The 20,024-nt window shown below is 46.8% G+C and overlaps 1 protein-coding gene across 1 annotated transcript in view; it reads right to left on the bottom strand.

Moving 5' to 3' along the window:
• Positions 1 to 3,268: 3,268 nt before the first annotated feature.
• LOC120061966 (dystrophin-related protein 2-like) overlaps positions 3,269 to 20,024 on the bottom strand; it is a 161,459-nt gene continuing 144,703 nt past the window's right edge. Inside the window, exons 17-24 of the mRNA XM_039011751.1 lie at positions 19,529 to 19,665; positions 17,916 to 17,981; positions 12,212 to 12,277; positions 10,585 to 10,734; positions 5,602 to 5,851; positions 4,518 to 4,647; positions 4,163 to 4,249; positions 3,269 to 3,919 (exon numbers count right to left, since the gene is read on the bottom strand). Of these exons, the coding sequence (XP_038867679.1) occupies positions 3,900 to 3,919; positions 4,163 to 4,249; positions 4,518 to 4,647; positions 5,602 to 5,851; positions 10,585 to 10,734; positions 12,212 to 12,277; positions 17,916 to 17,981; positions 19,529 to 19,665 (906 nt within the window). The 3' untranslated portion in view covers positions 3,269 to 3,899. The remainder of the gene's footprint in view (positions 3,920 to 4,162; positions 4,250 to 4,517; positions 4,648 to 5,601; positions 5,852 to 10,584; positions 10,735 to 12,211; positions 12,278 to 17,915; positions 17,982 to 19,528; positions 19,666 to 20,024) is intronic.

The raw sequence follows: 20,024 nt of genomic DNA on the forward strand, positions 1-20,024 counted from the left end.
GTATCCAGCGTGAGGTCGCGCTACGGGGAGCCCGAGACACTACTCGTAGCGCTCCAATGTGGTTCGAGCTCCACAGTGGTTTTATCTCGAACATTAGACGCCTCAGATGGATAATCACATGACTACAGAGAGACGTGACGCGGGCAGTATAACGTAGTGTTCTTACAGAGGCTTCGATTCGATGGGCTACAACACAATGCCACTACAAAGACAGTATGGACTTCTGGGAGTTAAAGTAAGAGGGACACAGTGAAGAGCTACAGTTTTCTGCTGCACTGTTACATATCGTTATATCAGTCTGCCGAACTACCTGCTACAGTGGTGTAATCATTCATTCCACCTACTCTCTCCTACCTCCAGTATTGTCCAAAACACACAAAACATTTACAGTGCCTTCGGAAAGTATTCATGCCCCTTGACTTATTCAACATTTTGTTGTTACAGCCTGTATAAAAAAATATACTTTTCCCCCCTGACCCATCTACTCACAATACCTCATAATGACAAAGTGAAAAAATGTTTTTAGAAATGTTAGCAAATGTATTGAAAATGAAATACAAAAATATCTAATTTAAGTATTCACACTGCTGAGTCAATGTTAGAATCACTTTTGGCAGCGATTATGGCTGTGAGTCTTTCTGGGTAAGTCTCTAAGAGCCTTGCACACCTGGATAGGATTTTGCCTGAACATAGCTCTATTCAGTTTCTTTTTATAATAAAAAAAGGTCCCTGAGTCCTTGCCATTGACAAGCATTCCCATAACATGATGCAGCCACCACCACCATGCTTGAAAATATGAAGTGGGGCTCAGTGATGTGTTGTGTTGGATTTGCCCCAAACATAACACTTTGTATTCAGGACATAAAGTTGATTTCTTTACCACATTTTTTTCAGTTTGACTTTATTGCCTTATTGCAAACAGGATGCATGTTTTGGAATATTTTTTATTCTGTAAAGTCATTTAGGTTAGTATTGTGGAGTAAACATTTCCCCCAAAATAATTCCACTTTGACATTATGGGGTATTGTGTGTAGGCCAGTGACACAAAATCTAAATGTAATCCATTTTAAATTCAGGCTGTAACACAACACAATGTGGAAAAGGGCACGGGTGAATAGTTTCTGAAGGCATAAAGGTCTACATGACATATGGTTTCTAGGCCTAATCGCTGTAGTTCGTAATTGCACACACAGAGAGCGAGAGAGTTGTGATGCATTCCCAGCTGCGTATATTCAGAGCCAAAACTATGTTCAGGGGGCTCATCAATGTGTAATGAGACGTGTGTTTACAACCAAAGAGTAAACATTATTTGCGTTGCGTGTTTATTTCACTTGAGCAATTCTTTGTTCCTGGATCCTGTAAAGAAGGATGCCGGTGCACGTCAGCCCTTGGCAAAGGTAGAACAGATGTCAATGATAATGACTTTCTATGCCAGTTAAACACTAAACAGTGGCAGGCATTGTTCAGCGGGGGTGGTTAAGGAGTGATCGGGGGATAAGGCGGCTGAGGTATGGAATCGAGGCGCCCTCTCTTCCCCATATGGTTATTATCATTTCGATTATGAACGGCGCCCCACCTTGCTGACTCTCAACCTGTACAGTGTACAGTTCCCTAGCAACAGCAGCAAAACAAACAGACAGCCACGACGGAACTGGACGATGTGAAATGTGAACGCCGGCGCCTGGAGGGGATAAAGTCTAACGAATACTGGGATGGGATTCAAACTGAAATCTGTTCTTGGCAATAAGGTCAGAATGTTCTCTGAATGAATACAAACTATTCACATCATGGCTCCCTGCGACTGTGGGTGTAAGAACTTTATGGAAGTGGTACCTCATAAAAAAACAGAGCATCTGTCCTCTTTTTTTCTAGCAAACCGCTCGCCTACTGTCTGCGTCCGTCTCTTGGAGATTTGCTGTGGCAAGCACATCAAAGTGGATGGCTCCTCTCCACTCAGCCCAGGAGCACTAAACAGACTATTTTCTTCCCCTTTCCTTTGGTCTCTCAGATCTCCCCTCCTCCGAGCCTCCCTTCCACTTCGCTATCACATTCCCAGCATCCTCCCTCCCTCCACCCCACCAAAGCCCTATTTGACCCCACCCTTTTAATTAGTCTCTCAGGTGCTAGGCCGCTCTAGCGCTGTCAATTCCCACTGTCTTCCCTGTCCTTACTCATAAAGGCTCTCTGATGCCTCTAATGCAAAATGCCACAGAACCCAGACCCCTAAACAGAACTAGCATCTGATATTGAATGACATTCACATCCACCCACTACACCCAACTGATGCAATTTCCTCCTCTGATTGTGAAAACACTGAATGACAAAAAAGGCATATGTGAGCCAGTACTTTAACATCTGATAGACAAATGGATGAGTCACAAGCATAAAAAGAGAAAAGAAGAGAGGGAGAGGGGGAGGAGAGAGAGGAGAGAGAGAGCGCCAGGGCGAACTCCATTTAATAATGTTTGAGGCAGCAACATAAAACACACGTATTGGTCCGTGTTGAGCTCTGTCTGGGTTTAAGGCAAATAGACTGTGCTCTGTCTGGAGTGTCACATGATCCTGGTGTGATGGTAGCCCAACCGCCCCGCCAGCGTCGAGCTCCTACTATCCTAGGCATTTGTGTACCCCTGAAAGGTTTAAGCAACATGGGGCACTGGGGCATCATGCCTTCTCTGCTGTGCACGCAGCGGGAGCCAGAGGAGGGCCCGGCCTTTAAAGCTAGACGCTTTCTCAGCTAAACACATATCGGCGTTGTCTCGAGACTCTCCTCCTGAACAGAGAGACGCAAAATCACAGCCCTTCTTTCGTCACTGATTTCGTTTCACAAAAGTTTGCGGCTGTGAGTGCAAGCGTATGTGCGTTTATACGTGTGTATTCCTACTGTATGTGATATGAATCTGAGTATGAGTACGTGTGTTAATACAGCATGAGAGTTCATCTGAAACAACGTGGGTCCGCGCGTGTGTGATATGTGCACTCACTGTGACAGAGAAAGAGGGGAGCCATGCGAGAGAGACGACAGGCATCCCAGTTTGGTAAGATTAGAGGAGCTGTGTGCACAGAAGCAGCGCTGCATGCGCTGGCAGGCACTTTGGCTGTCTTAAATAAATCATAGGGTTTTACTGATGATGTGTCAGTCCCACAGAGTCAATAAGCTTGTTGTGGGTCCCGCTGGCTCCCCGACAATCTGCTCTGCTTTGCTCTGGGTACGCCTGCCCCAGCCGCATGATCACAGCCGCATGAAACGCAGCCAGCCTGGCCCACATCGAGTCAACGCTGGTGCGCATGAACGCCTCGTTAAAAAAAGAGAAGTTTGAAACGCATTAGAAAACAGGAAAAACACAAACGCACGCAGTTACTGGATAGAACAAACATGATGGAAATCCTCACTCATTTTTGCATTGTGTAAAAGTCATTTTTGTGGAAGGTCCTTGTGCTGTATGGATATAAAACGTCACACCTTCGGACGACTACGTGGACGCTGGTTAGCACAGTGTCATGGCTGGGATGCTAGCGTTAGCCAGTAGTGGATTAGCTAGCTAAAACTGTTTCTGCCTGGCTGGGCTGCTAACGTTAGCCGTTAGCTTCCTTAGCCTCCTTAGCTGGTTAACACAGTGTCTGGCTGCACCGCTTAGCCATAGCATAACTTTAGCCATAGCTTGTTAGCATAGTGCTTGGCCCGGCCTGGACGTTAGCATTAGCTGTTAGCCTTTGGCTCCCACAGGGGTGGTTAGTGCACAGAGGTCCAGGGGGAGGGAGAGGGGTCAGCTCTGGGTGAGCTGCTGTATGGGTCAAGGACCTGGTGCACTCTCTGTCCCTCTGACGGCAGCTATATGGGGCACGGGCCATCAGGCATCCCATCAGGCATCACTCTGCACTCCAAGCGTCGCCCTGGGTTAGATGAGTGACGTGGTTCCTGGAAGAGGAGAGAGGGGGAAAAGTGGCAATTAAGGGTCAAAATTCATTTTTAGAACACAAGCAGAATGGCCAGTACTCAATGTGGGTCTTCACCAGGCTAATGGGTTTTGATCAGGCTAGTAAACTGTACATACCCTGCTTCTATCTGCTGGAAGTAGACTCACTACCTTGATGGGCACAAGTAAATGGTTGTATCTGTGGCGTGTCTGTCTCAGGTCTGTAGGATCAGAGAGAGACTCACCAGGTTCTGAAGGGAAGACGTTTCTCAGCTGCTCTATGACCTCCTGCAGCTGCTGCACTGTGTCCTGTTCATGATCATCATCACCATCTCCTGTCACACACAGCATCACACGGAGAGAGATGAGTGACAACAGAACATTAAATCATCTCATTCCAATGTTGTTATGGCCCACTAAATTTCCCCCCAAAATGTTTTCCAGTCAATAATCCAGCAGGAATCGCTTGGAACTTGCAACCCACCAGTGGGACCTCGCCTGATTGCTGTCTCTGTTCATTTGGCAAATGACGGAGTGGAATGTTAGCTAAAAAGACTGGTACCCAGACAAGACAGGACCTAATATTTGGGAACATTTGACTTAGTAGCTCACCTGCTGCCTCTGTGTCTGTGGTCTCTCTACTGGGTCCGTCCCCCTGACGGCCTCCCCCTGACACCGGAGATGACAGGGACGAAGGTTCCGACCCGTTGGCCTCCGAATCGTCTTTGGGCTGGTGGAAAGTAAATAGTGTCATCAATCACCACAAAATTCCCATCGACAGCTACTTCAGAAAAGCACAAACGTTATTGGAATGTGTTGGTTGGGGTTGAAGGATATAGTAAACGCGCAGACGCACTAAATACGTCAAAGTGTTCCAGTGAAACTGAAGGCTGCGTTGGCTGGGGATTCAGACCTAGTTGTACGATGAACAAAGGAAAATCTACTTTCTACGCAGATGAAAACAGAACGGTTGACACTGACAGTTGACTGCCCACACCCACTCCACCACTTCATATTGGAACAACTGAAGGAAATAAAGAATCTACGTGCATGAACATTTCTTAAGAAGGGATTGAAAGGCATTATATGACATGGGAGGTTCATGGAAGTGGTGAGAAAGTTCAAATCTACAACTTTAGAATTCTTGGTATTCAGTCCCACTGTTCCCAATCCCATTCCCCTCTTTCCACTAAATGAACCATCTCTCCAGTCTCTCTTTCAATCTCCTCTCTCTATTCCCAATTTCCAAGTCTTTTCACCTGAGGAAATGCCTTTCTGTCACTCTCTCTTTCTCTCTCTCCCTCTACTGCAGCAGTACAAATGATCTTTCCATTCCTCCCTCTCCCTCTCTATATTCCCCATTCACACATTCCTATTCTCCTACAGCAGTGTCCTATTTTCTCTCAGTCCATCCATTCTCTTTGTTCCCCTTTTTTGCTTCCTTTTATCATTCTGCTTCTTAATCCCTCTTGAGTCTATCCCCCTCTTTCTTTCTCTCCTTACCGTAGGTATTTCCCTAAGTCTCTCAGCTCTATCCCCCTCCCTTTCTGTCTCTGTACCTGCAGTTTTAAGCCCTTATAGTCGTTCTCTACCTCACCCCCCCTCTCCTCTTTTCCAAGCCTTCTTTTGTCTTTCTCCCCCTTCTCTTTCTTTCCACTTTCCTTTCCCCTTCCTCCCTCCCTACCTGCAGCAGTAGCTCTCGTAGCCTGTGCAGCTGGGACTCCAGTTGTTTGTTGTGGTCCTCTAGGATCTGCATGCGTGTCTCCAGGCGAGTCTTGTGCTGCCGGAGGACCCTTGCCTCGGCCAGGAGCTCCTCGTCCTGCTGGCCCTCTGTGGGAGATCCCGGAACCCCCTCACCTCCTTCTGTCAGCTGGGGCGCAGCAGCCGCCTCCTCATGCCTCCACTTCAGCCGCCGCCACTCCCCCTGCAGCACCCTGGGGAATAGGAGAGAGGACAGAGACATCAGCAGACAGCATTTTAAAGAGCTGGGAGTTTTCACTGTCCACAATAGGCTATGCTAGTAAATGGTGTGAGCTGTCTGTAAGCGCCATAGTGCGTATAACTCAATGACTTTATTTCTACTGTAAAGCACATTTCTAAAAGAGAATTAATTTCAAAGTGGTTTACAAATATAATAAAAAAAGAAACGAAAGATAACACAAAACGTTTTCTATACAAATATACATTTAAGATAGACAAGAATATTTTTTGGGAGACAAATTCAAAAAGTAAAACAGTAAAATAACAGTGGACATGAGAATACAGCGAAAAACGTATAAATAAATGAAGATGGCACTATGGCTGAGACAACTAAAAGCACCGTAGGTAAAAGTGCAGCTAAAAAAGTATGTCTCAACCTTTTTCTTCAAATTGTCTACCATTTCTGAGGCCCTCAAATCCTCTGGCAGGCTGTTCCAAAGGCCAGCATCACAGTGACTAAAGGCAGGGCCGGTTCCTGGCATACAGTGCATTCGGAAAGTATTCAGACCCCTTGACTTTTTTCACATTTTGTTACGTTACAGCCTTATTCTAAAATTGATTAAGTACATTTTTTCCTCATCAATCTACACACAATACCCCATAATGACAAAGCAAAGACAGGTTTTTAGCAATGTGTGCAAATGTATAAATAAAAAAATACAGAAATATCACATTTACATGAGTATTCAGACCCTTTACTCAGTACTTTGTTGAAGCACCTTTGGCAGCAATTACAGCCTCAAGTCTTCTTTGGTATGGCACTACAAGCTTGGCACACCTCTATTTTGGGAGTTTCTCCCATTCTTCTCTGCAGATCCTCTAAAGCTCTGTCAGGTTGGATGGGGAGTGTCGCTGCACAGCTATCGGGTTCAAGTCTAGGCTCTGGCTGGGCCACTCAAGGACTCAGAGACTTGTCCCGAAGCCACTCCTGCATTGTCTTGGCTGTGTGCTTAGGTTTGTTGTCCTGTTGGAAGGTGAACCTTCGCCCCAGTCTGAGGTCCTGAGTGCTCTGGAGCGGGTTTTCATCAAGGAACTCTCTGTACTTTGCTCCATTCATCTTTCCCTCAATCCTAACTTCTCTCAGTCCCTGCCGCTGAAAAACAGCATGATGCTACCAAAACAGCAGCATGCTGCCACCACCAGGCTTCACCGTAGGGATGGTGCCAGGTTTCCTCCAGATGTGACGCTTGGCATTCAGGCCAAAGAGTTAAATCTTGGTTTCATCAGACCAGAGAATGTTGTGTCTCATGTCTGAGAGTCCTTTAGATGCCTTTTGGCAAACTTCAAGTGGGCTGTCATGTGCCTTTTACTGAGGAGTGGCTTCCGTCTGGGCACTCTGGCATAAAGGCCTGATTGGTGGAGTGCTGCAGCTCTGGTTGTCCTTCTGGAAGGTTTTCCCATCTCCACAGAGGAACTCTGGAGCTCTGACAGAGTGACCATCGGGTTCTTGGTCATCTCTTTGACCAAGGCCCTTCTCCCCCCATTTCTCAGTTTGGCCAGGTGGGCCAGCTCTAGGAAGAGTCTTGCTGGGTCCAAACTTCTTCCATTTAAGAATGATGGAGGCCACTGTGTTCTTGGGGACCTTCAATGCTGCAGAAATGTTTCTCTTCCCTTCCCCAGATCTGTGCCTCGACTAAATCCTGTCTCGGAGTTCTACAGATAATTCCGTCGACCTCATGGCTTGGTTTTGCTCTGACATGCACTGGCAACAGTGGGACCTTATATAGACAGGTGTGTGCCTTTCCAAATCATGCTCAATCAATTGAATTTAACACAGGGGGACTCAAATCAAGTTGTCAATTTTTTATTTTTTAGGAACTCAGTCAGGGTCTCAATTTACTACTGAGAGTAAGAATAATATAATTCACCAGGTGCAATTTCGAAATTTGGTTGTGCATCATTAGTTATTCTCTTGTTATGTCGTCCACTGACAGTTACTCAATTAGCCATATCAGCTGACAATTGTTAGCTGGCAATCTGTCTAAATCTGTAGTAATTATGATTGAATACCGACCTGCCAGGTGGGTTTTATCTAATGTTCACTGTCTGTGTGCTGATCATGCGAACTGACTAGTGACATAGTCAGGAAAAATGATCGCTCTAAACATATACACTGTATGAAAACAGAAACGTAATCGAGTTGAACTGTTGATCAGGATTAACTTGTGTTTAACATAAAGACGAATCCTGTGCATGCATCGTTTACCACAGCTCATAATTTTTTCTTTGTCTCTATAACATTTGTGACGACCCTCCCACTCTGTCTGCCGAATTCTTTCTCTTTGCTCTTGTTTTCCTTATTAGGATGTCGGTGGGCGGAGCTGGGAGGGTCGTCAGCGAAATGGGACACACCTGGGCTCGGGTGTGTCCTGGGGATAAATACACCTTTCCCCATTCATTGGGGAGACTCTCTCCACGCAGACACACTGCTGAATTTTGGTTGTGGCTGTTTTGTTTGTTTGCATTATCACATCTATGCACGTAACCACTCACTTACTCTACTGACTACACACACCATTGTTACTTGTTTATAGTTTACTTTAGTTAAGAAATATATTTGTGTTATTCCTTGATCTCCATGTTGTTTCGCTTTCTGTTGCGGGCTATGAGTCGGTTCGTGATACATTTCGCACAGACAATAAAGATCACTTTTCTGAGCAGCGAAATTGTGCACGGGAATCTTTTTCTTCTTATTTTCCTGACAATTTTCACAGAGCAAAGAAAGTTGAGGCATGGGATGACGGTACTAATTCTACCACATATGCATGAGCTACACACTCATGACTTCCACAATGAGTCTGATTTTGGTCGTCAGGCCCAGATTCTGACATATCACATGGGGTCCTATAAGCCAATCAGAATAAAGGAAGACAGCTGCAGTGCTAAATGAGGAGCACACAGGATATACCTCATCATAACAATACAGAAATAATACCAAACTAGGTTAAGGTTTCAGACACCAGCTGTGTGTATATATGTTATTCATCTAGCTTTATTAACCTATTATTCATCGGTGACAAACGGAGAGCAAACAAATGGGTGTGTGTGTGCGTGTGTGTTGGCCCGAAGGTCAGGGGCACGTAGAAAAGACAAAATAGAATAAATATGATGAATCATACCTTTTAAAGTTGCCTCTGGTATCAAATGAAGTGTATGGGAAAAGCATGATTCTCTCTCATTTCAACTTTTACTTCAAGGTCTTAAGGGTACTTAAGTAACACAGAATCCTATTTGGGCACGAGAATCCAATTGATGTGTTCCAAAGCCATTTCTTTCCCATCACACTCATGCATCATACAGTAGTATACTCTGTTCACTATACAATCACCCTAACGATGGTGTAGTTCTCACATTGGGTGTCAGAAGCATGGATAATTGATTAGGATGGCCATGGTAGTGACCCTGTAGAGTTGTAAGAGCTAAAGCTTGGAAGTCCTACAGGTTCTAAGACCAAAAGGTTCTACACCTTAAAGGTTCTAAGACCTAAAGGTTCTAAGCCCCAAATGTTCTAAGGCAGGGGTGTCAAAGTCAAATGGACGGAGGGCCAAATAAAAAATTTAGCTACAAGCCGAGGGCCGGACTGTTCGAATGTTCATTGAAAATTTTTTAAATGACGCATATAGTCTAGTGAACCTAATTGAACCTACTGAAAACCTAACAAATATATTCCAATATGATCAGATAAATAAAGCAATATTTTCTTATGGCTCTGTCAGTAATCTTTAATTTTTAACAGACACAAAAGACAAATTTCCTTTATATACTTATAAAGGAATTATATATTTATATATTTATATATTTATATATATATGGTGTTTCTGCTCATACTCACATTTAAAAAGAGTTGCCTTTTTTCTGGGCAAACTTCGTCACAAACTTTAATCATGCAGTTTTTGATGAAATCCCCCTCCGTAAATGGCCGGGCTGATTTAGCGATCTCTTCTGCCAAAATAAAACTGGCCTTGACAGCAGCCTGGCCTTGTGATTTGGCTTTTTTGAACAGAGCCTGTCGAGATTTGAGGCCTCGTTTTAATTCCTCTGCCTTTTGTAGCCTTTGTTCCATGTCCATATTCTTGTTTTTGTCCGCGTGTTTCGTTTCATAATGTCGTCTCAGATTATACTCTTTCAGTACCGCCACACTTTCTCCACACAGAAGACACACAGGTTTTCCAGCTACCTCCGTGAACATATACTCCGACTCCCACCTTGTTTGAAACCCCCGGTTCTCAGTGTCCACCTTCCGTTTTGCCATTTTTGATGGGTATCTGAAAGTTAATTTTACTGTGATGCTGACGACTGCTGTGCCAATAAATATTGAAATGAAGCAGCCTACTGCTCGGTGCGTCACCGTTGCATTGTGGGAAATGTAGTATTGGTGCGTGTAAAAGATCTGCGGGCTGCCGGCTTGCTGCGGTCTGCGGGCCGGTTCTAATAATAAATCAAGATCATCCCAGGGGCCGTAAAAAACCTTCTCGCGGGCCGGATGTGGCCCGCGGGCCTTGACTCTGACATATGTGTTCTAAGGCCAACGGGTCCTATGTCCTACAGGTACTAAGACAAAACAGTTCTACACCTTAAAGGTTCTAAAACCAAAAGGTTCTATGTTCTAAAAGTTTTAAGACAAAAAGGTTCTATACCTTAATGGTTCTAAGACCAATAGTTCTAAAGGTTCTAAGATTTTTCTCACCGGTTCTCGTTCTCCAGGCGGGCCAGCGTTCTCTGCAGCTCGTCCTTGTCCTGACAGTCCAGGTGGGCCAGCAGCATCTGTTGTCCGCTGGGGGAGTCCTGGTCCAGGGCGCCGGGGCTGGAGTGACGCAGGAGGTACTGATCTTCATCCCTGAGTCCCCCACATGACACAGCACAGGAGACACTCAGCACACTGAGCCACAACCCTGCCACCAGCAGCACAGCACAGCAAACAGCCACAGCACAGGACAGGACAGTGTACAGCCACAAACAAGACAGCACAGCACAGGACAGAGCAGCACAGCAGCACAGACAGCACTGCAGAAGCAAAGCGCAACCGACACATTGGTATGGTGGAGCAGTACTGACACGTAATGGCACAGACACACAGACAGCAACAGACACACGGACAGCAACAGCAGCACAGGCAGGAACGACGCACATGACATAGACAGACATGACATAGACAGACATGACATAGACAGACATGACATAGACAGACATGCAGAAATAAAGGACACTAATGACGCCAGAGCACAGCCAGACATACTGCAGCACTGGGCAGCAAGCTAACAGAGCGACATAAGAACGAGGGGACTCAGCACACACAAAGAGCAGCAGTAGAGACAGGACACAGAGACAGAAGACAGGAGACAGGAGACAGAGCAGTAGCCCTACTGACAAGAACAAAGTACAGAAACACTTGGAACAAACATAGCCACAGTGTCACAGTGATAAACCAGACACACAGAGCAAATAGCTTGCAGACAAACAGCACACTGAACAACTATACAAACAGCCATGTTGACACATCAAATAGGCAGCTTCACACACCATGCCAATGCCCTCCCTATCTCGCAAATACACACGTGCACATACAGACACACATACACAGACATGAACGCACACACTGACACACACACACACACACACACACACAGACATGAATGCACCCACACATATACACAGATATGAATACACACACTGACGTGGACCTATGCACACACAACGCACATAAACACAAACACACCCTCGCTCTCTTTCTCTCGACACTAAAAACACACACAGTAAACCCTTTGATGGAGGCCACTACACCTTGGTGGTAAAATTCATTTTGTTATAGCAGTGCTCATAATGAAAACACACACACACGCCTCACCCCCAAAACACTCTCTGTCTCAGCCAAAGCCTTTGATCAGGGCCAACACCTGTGTCCAGTCAGTTTATATGATTCCTTAGTGAGGGCTCACCTTATTGACTCCACCATTCACATCAAAGCTACTCCCCCTCTCCCCTCCTTTTCGCTCAGCCAGCCTCTGGCTCTTGACATCATGTTCTGTAGTATTTCAATGGGCCTCCCTCTCTCCTGTGTATTTGGTCTTTAATCACAGACTGTTATATGGTGAAGGGGGAGTGTGTGCACTGCCTCGGCCATGGGTCCTTTTCATAAACTTGGTGATTATTTTATGTGACTGACCAGCCTTCCCTGAATGTGTGTGTGCACACTCGGGGTATACACACAGGCATACACATGCCGACACACTCCCTCAGACACATAAACACGCACACACATACACTTGGCTGAAATGAAAGGGTTCAGTGTGTGGGGGAGGTGGGAGTGTACTCACAGACTCTCATCAGGCGACAGGCTATCTGTGAAGAAGGAACAATTCTGGTTCTCCATCTCTGCCAACCTGGACAACAGGAAAACAGAGAGAGAGAGAGAGAGAGAGAGAGAGAGAGCGAGAGAGAGAGAGAGCGAGAGCGAGAGAGCGAGAGAGCGAGAGAGCGAGAGAGCGAGAGAGAGAGAGAGAGAGAGAGAGAGAGAGAGAGAGAGAGAGAGAGCGAGAGAGAGCGAGAGAGAGAGAGAGCGAGAGAGCGAGAGAGCGAGAGAGCGAGAGAGCGAGAGAGAGAGAGAGAGAGAGAGAGAGAGAGAGAATAGGTAGGTACTCTGTAGTAAAAAGAGGTCAAGAGCAACAGATTGACAGATTTGATTTATTCTAGAAAGAAGAGAGGTTTTCATTCCAAGAAGAGCTATTCAGTACAGTACTGTATCGTAGTGTTTCAGGACCAAGGACAGCGAGTCTAGGTTTTCAGCCCTGCAGCAGTGACTGTTGTTTTTCAGTGGCATGGACAGCTACCCCACTGCACTTCTCTTTCTACTGCCTTACAGTGTAGTTGAGACGTTTGGCAGATCAGCACCATGGACATTTACCACACTGCTACAGACTGTTATCAGAGACAGAAGAGGAAGCGAGACACCACACTCGCTGTTTTGTTTCTTCTGGTTCAATGAAAGTCAATGAACTAAGTACACCAAACCCAGCTGCTATTGCATTTGTGTTTATGGGAGACACACCCACTTAAGTTAACCAGAACAGACCATTTTTTTCCAATGGTAAATGGCCAGAGCGAACTATCTTAATATATCCACCATCTGTGCTGTTATACTCCTCCCCTATTACCAGAATCAGCTTAATTCACCAAATACATTTGCATGTACAGGAATTTGATCTGGCAGCTGAATAGGGAGAACTTTGCTTTTAGCAACACCTCACTCTCTCAGCAGTGGGAACGGCCTTCCGAGGGAGCTGCCAGGAATGCAGCTCCCTGGCTGGTGTTGGAACCACCAGCCATGTACCACCTCCGCCAGAGACACTAATGAAATGTGTCTCATGCTACTCAAGCTCCCGGCCCCCCACAACACACACACACACACACACACACACACACACACACACACACACACACACACACACACACACACACACACACACACACACACACACACAATCCACCACCACCAAAAAACATCTATGGATTGACGGATGGAGGGAGAGAAAAGAGGGATGAGGATGGAGTGATGAAGAGAGCTCCATCATTATGGCCCCTCCCACCAAGGCCCATAGAGAGTACAGGCCATCCACTCTCATCATTATGACCCCTCCCACCAAGGCCCATAGAGAGTACAGGCCATCCACTCTCATCATTATGACCCCTCCCACCAAGGCCCATAGAGAGTACAGGCCATCCACTCTCATCATTATGGCCCCTCCCACCAAGGCCCATAGAGAGTACAGGCCATCCACTCTCATCATTATGACCCCTCCCACCAAGGCCCATAGAGAGTACAGGCCATCCACTCTCATCATTATGGCCCCTCCCACCAAGGCCCATAGAGAGTACAGGCCATCCACGCTCATCATTATGGCCCCTCCCACCAAGGCCCATAGAGAGTACAGGCCATCCACTCATCATTATGACCCCTCCCACCAAGGCCCATAGAGAGTACAGGCCATCCACTCTCATTATTATGGCCCCTCCCACCAAGGCCCATAGAGAGTACAGGGCCCGACTTGGGCCCTTAATCCATCCACTCTCACTATGACCAAACCTGGCCCTTTATCCATCCACTCTAACCGTGGCCAGACCTGGCCCTTTATCCATCCACTCTGACCGTGGCCAGACCTGGCCCTTTATCCATCCACTCTGACCGTGGCCAGACCTGGCCCTTTATCCATCCACTCTGACCGTGGCCAGACCTGGCCTTTTATCCATCCACTCTAACCGTGGCCAGACCTGGCCCTTTATCCATCCACTCTGACCTTGGCCAGACCTGGCCTTTTATCCATCCACTCTAACCGTGGCCAGACCTGGCCCTTTATCCATCCACTCTGACCGTGGCCAGACCTGGCCCTTTATCCATCCACTCTGACCGTGGCCAGACCTGGCCCTTTATCCATCCTTTATCCATCCACTCTGACCGTGGCCAGACCTGGCCTTTTATCCATCCACTCTAACCGTGGCCAGACCTGGCCCTTTATCCATCCACTCTGACCGTGGCCAGACCTGGCCTTTTATCCATCCACTCTAACCGTGGCCAGACCTGGCCTTTTATCCATCCACTCTGACCGTGGCCAGACCTGGCCCTTTATCCATCCACTCTGACTGTGGCCAGACCTGGCCCTTTATCCATCCACTCTGACCGTGGCCAGACCTGGCACTTTATCCATCCACTCTGACCGTGGCCAGACCTGGCCCTTTATCCATCCACTCTGACCGTGGCCAGACCTGGCCCTTTATCCATCCACTCTGACCGTGGCCAGACCTGGCCCTTTATCCATCCACTCTAACCGTGGCCAGACCTGGCCCTTTATCCATCCACTCTAACCGTGGCCAGACCTGGCCCTTTATCCATCCACTCTAACCGTGGCCAGACCTGGCCCTTTATCCATCCACTCTGACCGTGGACAGACCTGGCCCTTTATCCATCCACTCTGACCGTGGCCAGACCTGGCCCTTTATCCATCCACTCTAACCGTGGCCAGACCTGGCCCTTTATCCATCCCATCTGACCTTCGCCAGACCTGGCCTTTTATCCATCCCATCTGACCTTCGCCAGACCTGGCCTTTTATCCATCTACTCTGACCGTGGCCAGACCTGGCCCTTTATCCATCCACTCTGACCGTGGCCAGACCTGGCCCTTTATCCATCCACTCTGACCGTGGCCAGACCTGGCCCTTTATCCATCCACTCTGACCGTGGCCAGACCTGGCCCTTTATCCATCCACTCTAACCGTGGCCAGACCTGGCCCTTTATCCATCCACTCTGACCGTGGACAGACCTGGCCCTTTATCCATCCACTCTGACCGTGGCCAGACCTGGCCCTTTATCCATCCACTCTAACCGTGGCCAGACCTGGCCCTTTATCCATCCCATCTGACCTTCGCCAGACCTGGCCTTTTATCCATCCCATCTGACCTTCGCCAGACCTGGCCTTTTATCCATCTACTCTGACCGTGGCCAGACCTGGCCCTTTATCCATCCACTCTGACCGTGGCCAGACCTGGCCCTTTATCCATCCACTCTGACCGTGGCCAGACCTGGCCCTTTATCCATCACTCTAACCGTGGCCAGACCTGGCCCTTTATCCATCCACTCTGACCGTGGCCAGACCTGGCCCTTTATCCATCCACTCTGACCGTGGCCAGACCTGGCCCTTTATCCATCCACTCTAACCGTGGCCAGACCTGGCCCTTTATCCATCCACTCTGACCGTGGCCAGACCTTGTCCCTATGGCTAACAGACATTTATTTAACCACTCTCACTGTGGCCAGATCTGTCCCCTTAATTTAATCAGTTAGATCATTAATCAAATGGTTGTTACAGGACCGGAAGGCAGGGTAGAGAGGAGAGGGAGCCTCACCCCAGTATTCTATGTGAGAGCTGTATTCTTGGCCCCTGTCCTCAGGACAGTCCTGATGATGTGGGAATTTGTGAGTTAATTCCTATGAGTCCCACACTCTTAGAAAAAAGGTTACTTTTGGTTCCAGGTACAACCCTTTTTTGGTTCCAGGTACAACCCTTTTTGGTTCCAGGTATAACCCTTTTTGGTTCCAGGTACAACCGTTTTTGGTTCTAGGTACAACCCTTTTTTGTTCCATGTAGAGCCATCTTTGGAAAGGGTTCTACATGGAATGCAAAAGGGTTCTACTTGGAACCAAAAAGGGTTGTACCTGGAACCAGGGATCTTCAAAGGGTTATCTTATGAGGACAGTAGAATAACCCTTTAAGGTTCTAGATAGCACCTTGAGCTTTCTCTTTCCCTCCCTCCCTCCCTCCCTCCCTCCCTCCCTCCCTCCCTCCCTCCCTCCCTCCCTCAGAGTCTGTACTAATGACAAAAGGAGAGCTCTCCACTGGCACCTTGGTGTGTGACACACCAGCAAATCTGGATCCAACCCAAAACATCAAATACCCACAATCCTCCTCTGGGACATCATATTATTACACTGGATGAACATGTACACCCCCTCATATGACTGAGTAGAGAGAGACAGACACTCTTCTGCTGTGATGATGTCAGCCTCAGGGACCTTTTAATGTACGTAGTTGCATGGCATGGTTCTGACAGCCAGGCGTTTGCATTACTATGTGAATAAATATATATAGTCCCTAATTTGATGTGTTTTTCAAGAGGGAGAGAGAGCGAGAGGAAGCGAGAGAGAGGGAGAGAGGAAGAGAGAGAGAGAGAGAGAAAGAGAGGAAGCGAGAGAGAGAGAGAGCGTGAGGAAGCGAGAGAGAGGGAGAGAGGGGAAGAGAGAGAGAGAGAGAGAGAGAGAGAGAGAGGGAGCAAGAGAGCGAGAGAGAGAGAGAGCAAGAGAGTGTGTACTGGAGCCAATTTTGCATGAATTGAATGGCATCTGTGCAATGTACATTATTAAAATAATCAGCTTTTTCTCATTTAGCGAGCTCTCAGATTATGTTGTAATATAGTTAAAGTATGCTTAAACTGTCCTCTGTTAGGCTTTCAGAATCCAATTCAGAGTCCTCTGGTTGATAGACTTGTGAGGAGCTCAAGATGTTTCAGAACTGTAAGATGGCACACTACATCCAAAGTACATAAAAAGAGATAGAAACTGTAAAGCCAGCATAAAGCTACAAAGATACAACATCATCTCCGTCTTAACAGCAACTTCAGGAACACTGAGACTTCTTTGGCAAGTCTGCAAGCCAACAAATTAAGACATATGAGCATATCTCACTTAAGCAAATTGCACTGCTCCCTGCCCATTTCTCCATGTCTGTTTATCTATCAGTGAAGTTTTGTGGGTCTTCAGCTTGAGCCAAGGAGTTGTGCCAACTAAAGTATTCTAATTGGCAGGAGAAGACTAATAAACGTGAGAGGACTTGGAACAAAAGCAATTAATACAAGTCAATGGAAATAATGAATATGAATGACTGGGAGAGAAAAGAGTGACAACAATGTCTTAACTAAACAGTGAAAGAGACTCTCTCTCTCTCTCTCTCTCTCTCTCTGTAACCCTGTCAGACAGACTGCTGATCCGCATGCGCATCCTCCAGGTGACCAATGGACCCAGCGGCGTGCCACACTGCCCTACCATGCCGCCGGGCATCCACAACCAGGAGACCCCTGCTCACCCCAGACCGCGCTCATGCCCTTTTCAGTGTGTGTGAGTGAATGAGTAAGAGTGAGAGAAATAAAGAACGAAAGAAAGAAAGAAGGAAAGGGAGAGAGAGGATACCCGCTGGGCACAACAGTCTCCACTCAGGCCGAAGGTCAGACCAAGATGGATATCTCAATCAACTTGTGGAGAGAGAACTGGGGAGTGCCAGGAGAAAAGAAGGAGGGAAGAACTGGAGTAAGCAGAGTTAGGTAAGGAAAGATGGGGGTCATTATTTTGGGCTGCTGTGTGTGTGTGTGTGTGTGTGTGTGTGTGTGTGTGTGTGTGTGTGTGTGTGTGTGTGTGTGTGTGTGTGTGTGTGTGTGTGTGTGTGTGTGTGTGTGTGTGTGTGTGCATAACACCCTACCTGCTAGCAAAGTGCTCGATTCTGCTGTGTGTGTCTGCATGGGGTAGCTTGGGAGAGGAGCATGGCCTGGTCAAACACAGAAAAACATCATTAATACCTCTATTACTGGTACTCCCTAGTGTGTGTGTCTGTGTGTGTGTGTGTCTGTGTGTGTGTGACTTGCAAGCCAGATGTGGCCTTTAAACCAGGAGTTTCAAACCAATGTATTGAGGTAAAATTACTCTGGAACCAAAATAAGGTATTGTGAAATATGTATTGTATTGTCTTAAAGAATTGAATTATTTAATCTAATTGAATGATAACATATTTGCTTAGATCGCACTTGGTGAAGACCACATGACTGAAAATGAATTAATGCAACCATGTCTCCGTCACTAACAAATACAGTCATAGGTGGTAACTTTACAATTCACTCGAAAGACAAGGCACACTGGGAAATATGCAAATAAGTCTTTACACTAAGCAAACTGTTAATTTAACTCTGAAAAGTGTGGACCCATGTACAGTGCATTCAGAAAGTATTCAGACCCCTTGACTTTTTTCCACATTTTGTCACATTACAGCCTTATTCTTCCATCTCATATTGCTCAAATAAACAGCAAACCTGGTTTAAAAAAACAGATAAAGCAACACCTCGTGGCACGACGCCTCTCCCCTATTTGACCTAGATAGTTTGTGTGTATGTATTGATATGTAGGCTACGTGTGACTTTAAAAAAAATATATGTAGTTCTGTCCTTGAGCTGTTCTTGTCTAATGATGTTCTGTATTATGTCATTCTGTATAATGTTTCATGTTTTGTGTGGACCCCAGGAAGAGTAGCTGCTGCTTTTACAGCTAATGGGGATCCTAATAAAACACCAATACCAAATCATCTAAAATTGATTAAATTGTTTTTTTCTTCATCAATCTGCACACAATACCCCATAATTACGAAGCAAAAACTTTTTTTTTTTTTTAATTTCTGCAAATGTATTAAAAATAAAAACCGGAAATATCACATTTACATTAGTATTCAGACCCTTTAATCAGTACTTTGTTGAAGTATCTTTGGCAGCGATTACAGCGTTGAGTCTTCTTGGGTATGATTGTATAAGCTTGGTACACCTGTGTTTGGGGAGTTTCTCCCATTCTTCTCTGCAGATCCCCACAAGCTCTGTCAGGTTGAATGGGGAGCGTCGCTGCACAGTTATTTTCAGGTGTCTCCAGAGATGTTCGATCGGGTTCAAGTCCACACACACACACATGCACACATAGACACATTCTCCACTCAAGGACATTCAGAAAGTTGTCCCGAAGCCACTCCTGCGTTGTCTTGGCTGTGTGCTTAGTGTCGTTGTCCTGTTGGAAGGTGAACCGTGGTCCTGTTGGAAGGTTCTGAGCACTCTGGAGCAGGTTTTCATCAAGGACCTCTCTGTAAATCCACATCATCTACAACCAACTACCCTCCATGTGCCAAATCTTCTCTCCCCTCAACATCATATAATATAACACTTCATACACAAGCAGTCTCTCTCTCAACAAATAAAGTCAATGGCTATTTTTACAAGCTATTTTCCTGTCTTCTCGGTGCCAGTCTGTCTAGCCGTCTGTGTCTATAGGGGTATAACTCACGTGTCAGAGCTCTCGGCCTCCAGCACCGACTGGACAGGCAGGTAGCCCCGCTGAGGGTGCTTACTGAAGTACTGCTTCGACCGGAACTTGTTCTTCAGTGTCTTGGCAAAGTCCCGCATCTTCTCTCCTGAGGTGGTCTGACACATGGTTTACATGAAGGGACCGGGATGGAGGAGAGAAGAGGGTGATGAGGGGTGGGGGTGGAGGAGAGGAGAGGGGGATGAGGGGTGGGGGTGGAGGAGAGGAGAGGGGGATGAGAGGTGGGGGTGGAGGAGAGGAGAGGGGGATGAGGGGGGATGGAGGAGAGGGGGATGGAGGAGAGGGGGATGAAGGAGAGGAGAGGGGGATGAGGAGAGGAGAGAGGGATGAGGGCGAAATGGAGGAGAAGGGGGTGGGGGATGGGGGGATGGAGGAGAGGCGAGGTGGATGGGGGGATGGAGGAGAGGGGGATGGGGGAGGTTAGGGGCAGTGGGAGGACAGGAAGACAAAGTGAACC

Source organism: Salvelinus namaycush, chromosome 17 (genome assembly GCF_016432855.1).
Source record: "Salvelinus namaycush isolate Seneca chromosome 17, SaNama_1.0, whole genome shotgun sequence".
NCBI lineage: Eukaryota > Metazoa > Chordata > Actinopteri > Salmoniformes > Salmonidae > Salvelinus > Salvelinus namaycush.